At 48.7% G+C, this 7659-nt stretch overlaps 1 protein-coding gene across 1 annotated transcript in view; it reads right to left on the reverse strand.

Annotated features, from left to right (window-relative positions):
* The window catches only part of SLC5A8 (solute carrier family 5 member 8), a 29121-nt gene extending 23579 nt beyond the window's left edge, over positions 1-5542 (reverse strand). The window contains exons 1-2 of the mRNA XM_054847859.1: positions 4522-5542; positions 2380-2445 (exon numbers count right to left, since the gene is read on the reverse strand). Coding sequence (XP_054703834.1) covers positions 2380-2445; positions 4522-4854 — 399 coding nt within the window. The 5' untranslated portion in view covers positions 4855-5542. The remainder of the gene's footprint in view (positions 1-2379; positions 2446-4521) is intronic.
* Positions 5543-7659: the final 2117 nt, after the last annotated feature.

A 7659-nucleotide genomic window follows, 5' to 3' on the forward strand; every position in this document is an offset into this window, starting at 1 on the left:
GCCAAATCAATGTTTGACTCACACAGTAAGTCAGTGTGGCCTGCTGAATCATAGAAGGGTTTGAGTGGGAAGGGTCTTTTGTAGATCATGTAGTCCAACGCCCCTGCCATGGGCAGGGACATGTTCCACTAGATCAGGTTGCTCAAAGCCCCATCCAGCCTGACCTTGAACACTTCCAGGGATGGGGAGTCCACAACTTTTCTAGGCAACCTGGTCCAGTATCCCACCACCCTCATTGCAAGAAATTTCTTCCTTATATCCAACCAAAATCTAACTTCTTTCAGTTTAAAATCATTGCCTCTTGTCCTGTCACAACAGGCCTTGGTAAAAAGTTTCCCTCCATCTTTCTCATATTGAAAAGCTGCAATAAGGTCTCTCTGGAGCCTTCTCTCCTCCAGGCTGAACAACCCCAACTCTCTCAGCCTGTCTTCACAGGTGAAGTGCTCCAGCCCTCTGGCCATTTTTGAGGCCCTCCTCTGGACCCACTCTAACAGGTCCATGTCTTTCTTGTGCTGGAGACCCCAGAGCTGGATGCAGTACTCCAGGTGGGGTCTCACAAGAGCGGAGTAGAGGGGCAGAATCCCCTCCCTCGACCTGCTGGTCACACTTCTTTTGATGTAGCCCAGGATAGCATTGGCTTTCTGGGCTGCAAGCACACATTGCTGGCCAATGTTCAATTTTTCATCCACCAGTAACTCCAAGTCCTTCTCTGCAGGGCTGCTCTCAATCAGTTCATCCCCCAGTCTGTACTGATATTGGGGATTGCCCTGACCCATGTGCAGGACCTTACACTTGGCCTTGTTCAGCTGCATGAGGTTCACATGGACACACTCCTCAAGCCTGTCAAAGTACTTCTGGACGGCATCCCTTCCCTCTAGCGAATCAGATGCACCACTCAGCTTGGTGTCATCCACAAACTTGCTGAGGGTGAACTTAATCCCACTATCTATGTCATTATTGAAGGTATTAAATAGTGTTGGTCCCAGTGCAGATCCTTGAAGGACACCACTCATTACTAGTTTCCATTAGGACATTTATTTAGCTGTTGATTGCAACTCTTTGGATACAACCATCCAGCCAATTCCTTATCCATCTAATAGTCCATCAATCAAATTCATATCTCTCCAGTCCTGCTAATTCAGGCGTTCAGCATGAGAAAGTGGCTTTCTCATGCACAGCAAACAAGTGCCAGAAGCTTTGGACCATCAGAAATTGAAATTTGTCACAAGTATGATCACATTTTTGTGTAAATTAAAACAGGACTGATGATACAATCTTTCCACTTCTTCAGTGGTTTTTCAGGTTGTACTACTACATATCCTTTTTTTTTTCTTCTTTTAAACACATGCCAATATTCACAAAATTACACCATTAAAATCTTCAGATTATGCTTGGCTTGTTCCAACTTACACAACTGTGATGTCTTCATATATGCTGGTGAAACAGTGTCAAGATTCATACATGCTAGCACTCTACTTTTCCTATGGGCTTGTGTATCTAAAAATGCCAGCAAAGCAGTACTGTTCAAATAAGTAATTAGCACTGCATTGACCACCATCTTATTGGTGCAAGTATGATTGCCCTATAACTCTCAGTGTCTCTTAAAAATACAAAAATGGGCAAAAAGCAAGCATGTAACTTGAAAAGCTTTCTGATTGTATATTCATTCTTGCTTTGAATTCCCCTAAAAGTCCACTTCAAAACTGTGAAAAGCACACATTTTTGTTTCTGGTGCATTTGGCACACGCTCACTGTCCATTTGAAAGCGGTAGTCTCATACTGACTCACCAAATGGGCTGGATACAGCAAACTGTACCAACAATAATTGCAGGGACTGGTTTAGTTTAACATTCTCCAAGGCAGTAATTTCTACGTCTCAGTTTGCAGACACTCAGGATTTTTCCAGTGGTGGTACAAACCCTTACGCAGCAAATGACAGCTCCTGATAACTTGTTTTGTCACTTTTCACGGACCCTTCAGAATTAGTCAGACTCCCAGAATCCATGAACCAGAGGATGGAAACTGCCGCTGTGGATAATTGGGGCATGTTTACATTTTGAACCCGTTGTGTGTTTCTCCAGCAGGCAGGCGAATGACTGCTCTTCGCACTGCTACCCTGCAGTGAAGGGTCACTCATCTCTGGGCATGGCACTGATGCCAAGTGACTGCTCCGGGTGCTCAACAATGCACACAGAGACCAAAGAGGCAGGTAGCCCAGCATCCGCTCCCCACCTCATTGCTTTGGAGCAGAGAGTGCTTTGTTTCTCCCACTCCCAGCCACCCATGCACTGTGGTAACCTCATCAACCGTTCAGAGAAAACAGATGGTTACACTAAGCTGAAGAATCCCAGTGGCTACGAGGTTTTGAGGTTTACTTGCCGTTTGTATAATGAAGAGGACCGTTCCACAGAGGCGCAGGTATTTATTAAAGCGAAGCTCTAAATACTGCAAAAGAGAAGAAAAAACAAATGTTTATGTCAAAACTTGGCAATATTAATAGGACTAGACTGAAGCAATAAACAGTACAGAAAGGGCATAGTGTTGTTTTTACATTTTCATGAATGGCCAAAACTCCAAAAGTCACCTTGAATGACATCTTTCTCACCTTGATTTGATATTTCTTTACAGACCTCACCACTGGGTAATGACACACGAGCAAGTGAAGTAGACATAAGCTAGTCAGTGTATGATGGAGTCTGCAGAATGGAAACTGGTGCTACACAGCTGCCTTAAGGCACTCAATAGGAAAGGACCTGTGCATCCTGACCTGGCAAAGATCAGCACATATTATCACAGAATCATTAATATCCTAAGTTGGAAGGGACTAATGAGGATCATTGAGTCCAACTCTTGACTCTGCAAAGGGCAACCTAAAAGTTCGCAATGACGCACCAGCAAACAACAGAACATACTTGCGTTGTGAAATCAGAGAGAAAAAGAAAATGTTATGGCTATTCCTAAGCCTTAGGCGATTTGGAAACTGGTACTATGTGTCCATCTGAACTGCTGTGAGAGAGGGCAGAAGGTTTTCAGTGGTCAGCAGGTTCCTCCCATGGTAACCTCACCTTCTGCACTGCCCAAAGCAGCTCGCCACATTCCACTGGTAAATGGAAATCTAGCCTTTTTCAAATCAGGAACCCTCACTTTTCTATCTAGCCTGGGACAGCACAACCTCTGAATGAGTCTGTCATGCTGTAGGGCAGATTTGTTCCCACCACCTGTCCTAACAGCCCTCTAGGGTATGTGGTTGTACAAAAGAGATTGCCTTTGCCTGCCAGTCTGTTGAATCGACACAGACAAACACTGAAGTATCTCAGAGTGCTCACTCATGAATTGAGCATTTAAAAAATGATCTGTGAGCATGTCCATGCAAGTAAGCAGTGCTGAACCCCTGGACAGACACCATAAGTTGTTTAATCTCTGAACTCTGTCCACAAATAGAAGATATATCTTTTATAGGTACATTACTCTGATTTAACCCCAAGATTATCAGTGAGTTTCCAGTCATAATTATAAGTCTTTATTTAAGAGAGCCCTATTTTAAGTATCATCATAACTGACAGTCCAAAGATTAGTAGTTTAAAACATACTGGAAGCCACCAGAGATTTCTGTTGGTGAATTCTTATCTAAATCTACCAACAGAAAACCTTGTTTTCAGCCTCCAGTGCTGCAACGCCCCTGTTCAGTGTAATAAAATGCAAGAGACCAAGGACTTTCACCTGCACCAATGCCCCTTTCCCAATGTCCTCTGTGAAAAGAGCAATTTGCCTCCAAATCTGCAGCTAGGAACGATCTCCATGCAGGAAGATAAACAGGTTGCACAGACCTTCTGAACCAGAAGAAAGTCCTGACCAGATGCTTCCTCACCCCAAAACAGTCTCTGCACTGCTAGCTATGGCTTTAACTTACATGCTGAGCTGAAGAGCAGCTCAGCCATATTTCGGTGGAAGTAAGAAAACTCTTGCAGACACACAACACTTGCTGCCCTTCGTGTATATGATGGAGAAGACATTCACCAGTGTGAACAGCCTCGGGTGGAAAGGATGTCTCCCCAAAATCTCTAGGAACAGCACAAATATGTATAGTCCCCCAGTGGAGGACTTAGAAACCTATCTGGAGGGAGCATGATTTGAGAATCTGGTTCTTACGTTAGATGCTCTTGCACTCTGCTTTTGGTATATTAATTACACATCATTAACCACATGTCACCATCCAAGCTGCATGAGGATTAATCCACCTGCTGAACTGAGTATTTGGAGTGAGGAAACAGATCTGGTGTGGTGCACAGCTCCTGAGCCAAGACAACAGGGCTGAGCATCTCCTCTCTGCAGAGGCAGTGTGGGCAGACTTGGGGACAGAGCAGGCTGCAGCCTGCCCTTGGGAGGGTGGAGATATGGGGCAGCACAGAGTGCAGAGGGATTTGGGGGAAGAGACTTGAGAGGAGGCATGTAGAAAGCAGGAATGAGAAGCCCCCCCAGCTCCCTGAAGGCTGTGGAAAAGCTGCTTCTACTCCATCTTACCTCGTAGGTGCTGGTAATGCCCAACTTGTAAAAGACGGGCAGGAAGATCTCGGCACTGCACAGCACCACCAGGCCGTAGGTGATGGCGAAGATGCAGAAGATGGCACCGTAGCGGTAGATCTCGGCGGGGGTGCCCAGTACGGTGACAGCTGACATGAAGCTGGCGGTGAGGGACAGCGCGACAGGGAGGGCGCTCATGCTGCGGCCCCCCATGAGGAAGTCCTTGGAGGTCTTCTGCCCACCTCCCACGAAGGCGTAGTAGACGCCGATGACGGCCGAGATCAGCAGCATGGCTGCAAAGACCACATAGTCCCAGACGGTGAAGCGCCCCATGCTACGGGAGGGACTCGCTCTTGGAGCCAAGGATCTGCCCCAAAATCAGAGGGGCAGCTGCTGCCCCCGCGGGGCCGGTACGGGCCGGCTGGCGCAGAAGGAAGGTGATGGGGACGGGACACCGCGGGAGTGCCGCGCTACTGTGTGCCTTCGCCGGGGCGGGCGCGGAGCGGTGCGGAGCGAAGCGATGCCCCCCGCCGGGACAGGTGCGGAGGAGCGGTCCGGAGAGGAGCGGTGCGCCCCGTTGGGACAGGTGCAGAGTGGTGCGGAGCGGTGCGGAGCGATGCGCCCCGCCGGGACAGGTGCGGAGCGGCGTGCCCCACCGGGACGGGTGCGAAGCGGTGCGGAGCGATGCGCCCCGCCGGGACAGGTGCGGAGCGGTGCGGAGCGGTGCGGAGCGATGCACCTCACCGGGACAGGCGCGGAGCGGTGAGGTGCGGTGCGGAGCGGTGTGCCCCACCGGGACGGGTGCGGAGCGGTGCGGAGCGATGCGCCCCGCCGGGACAGGTGCGGAGCGGTGCGCCCGGCGCAGGTCTGCGCTCGTGTGTCTACGGAGGGGCGGGCGGGAGCCGCGCCAGGAGCTGCAGTGCGAGTGCCGGAGCCGGGACTGCGGGCGGGCCTTATACGGTGCCGGTGCCCGCTCCTCCCCGCAGCGGTAAGCGCCCCCGCAGAGCGGGAAGGGGCGGCGATCCTCGCGGCGCGGCCCCGGCCGGGCCATCCCGGGCTATGGCAGCCCTGTGCCTCCGGGCCCTGCGGCGCCGAGGCGGGAGGGATGGCCCCACCGCAGAGTCCCACCTTAACGGGCTTACACCGCAAAGCAGGGTCACGGTCCAGGGGCTTTGGAGGGAAGACAATTCACCCGATAATTCCCCAGGATCGGGAATCCCCAATGGTAGTATATGCTACCATCGTGCCAAAATGAAGGTGAAAATATGTTTTTATATATACATTTCTATTGTTTGAGCAATCTGGATGATTACTCACTGTATCAGCTGTCATAGCAGATTTGCCAAGGCGAGCTGCTGAACACTGCAGTTATATGACAGGGAAGCCCCACTACCTGTGCTGTGCTCACGGAAGTTTTGCTAACACTCTTCAGTTGCAGGTTCAACAGTTAAAGGGCACAGGAATATCACAGATGGAGCTTCACATATCTTAAGCACAGGGGAATGCATGTAAAAGACCTATGGGATTTCAAGACTGTGGATATCAAGCCGTGAAGATATACCTATTTCTCTACCTAGCAGTACCTCCAGGACTAACACAGCAAATACTACATTTGGCCACTTTGCCATACGTTAGCAACCCCATATGTGGCATTAAGATGTAAGGATGCTAAAGCTGACTAAGGTGGGCCTGACAGCAGCGCATCTGCATGCAGCACACCTTGCAGCTGGGCTCAGTAGCTTTGCACAGAGGCCTTCTGGCTTGAACTGCTTTGGCAAAGTGCTACACTGGAGGTGGTTTCGGCACCAGCTTGAGGATAAAAATTCCTTCACGGCAGGTAGAAAAGTCTCTTTCCTGCCCAGCCTCTCCTGGCTCTTATCCACAGCTGGATTTGCTGGAATTGGTCTTTGCTGCAAGTGCTCTGGGTTCAGCACAAGGCACTCTGACCTGCCTGCATCTGACCAATTTGAGATGTGGTTTTCAGCAGCCTTCCATATCAGACAGAAACGATTGACCAGACACCTGACAGCCAAACTCAGCTCATGGAGCACTTTTATCTCCTCAGGAGCTCTAGATTTGGTAGGCCATTTGGAGATATTTCTGAGTGCATGTTGGATGGAGGGGGTGCAGGTGGAAGTCCGGTCTGGCAAGGTTATTAAGTTGAGCTGTGAAATCATGTCTGTGTTGGTCTGGTCTCTAGATGCCCATCTGGGAATATAAATGTCCCTGAATATACAGAAGCTGGCCGCTGTAGTACAAGTGGCATGTCCTAATCTCACCACGGCAGGTTAGGGCGTCAGTCTCTCTGGCCCAATTACTCTTTAATTATTTATACAATGAGTAACAGCTTCCAGATGTCCTGCTGAGGAAGAGCAAAGAAACTTATTCTGCACCCCTACCAATTAGGCTATTGAGCTATTGATTATCTGAGGTGGTTGCCCTAATTTGCTATGAGCTTTTGACCACATGAAAGATGATAAACCTTCCCAGCAAAGCTTCAATCAAAACCAGCACCTTCCCACACAGTCCAATGAACTGATGTTGTCCAGCAAAAATACGTGTTGTCAAAAAACATGACCCACTTTCCTGCCCAGACCCACAGCTTGTGCTGCTCAGAGCTCTACGCTCGGTTCACTTGTTTGCACTCTTTCAGGTATTATGTTGCTCAAACCATTCAAACAATAACATGCATTTAAAGTATTAACTACATGGGATTAATACAGTTTTGATTCTGCTTCTTTATCATTTTTGACATAATGTAAACACAGCAAGTGATAACATGTATTGGAAAATAAATCATGTTTAACTGAAACACAAGCAGCTATGAGGAAATGCCCGTCACTCTGGTTTCAGGTGGCATCTTTGATTCTTTTTACAGGAGTGTTAAGCAAACTGTCTTTCAAATGTCATCATGACCAATATGGCAAGAAAGGCTGGGTCCTCCCATTTGGATGTTTCCACCTTAGGAAGCAGCAGCGAATCCGTGTAATGCCCATGTCCTGAATCACAGTAAGTGGACCTGGAGAACAAGGATAAATGTTTTTCTTCTGGATTTTTCACACACAAAATCAAATCAGTTCCATGGAACACAGTGGACTTGTACTGTGTAACAGAGACAGAACTGCAGGTGTTTGCTTT

Source organism: Grus americana, chromosome 1 (assembly GCF_028858705.1).
Source record: "Grus americana isolate bGruAme1 chromosome 1, bGruAme1.mat, whole genome shotgun sequence".
Taxonomy (NCBI): domain Eukaryota; kingdom Metazoa; phylum Chordata; class Aves; order Gruiformes; family Gruidae; genus Grus; species Grus americana.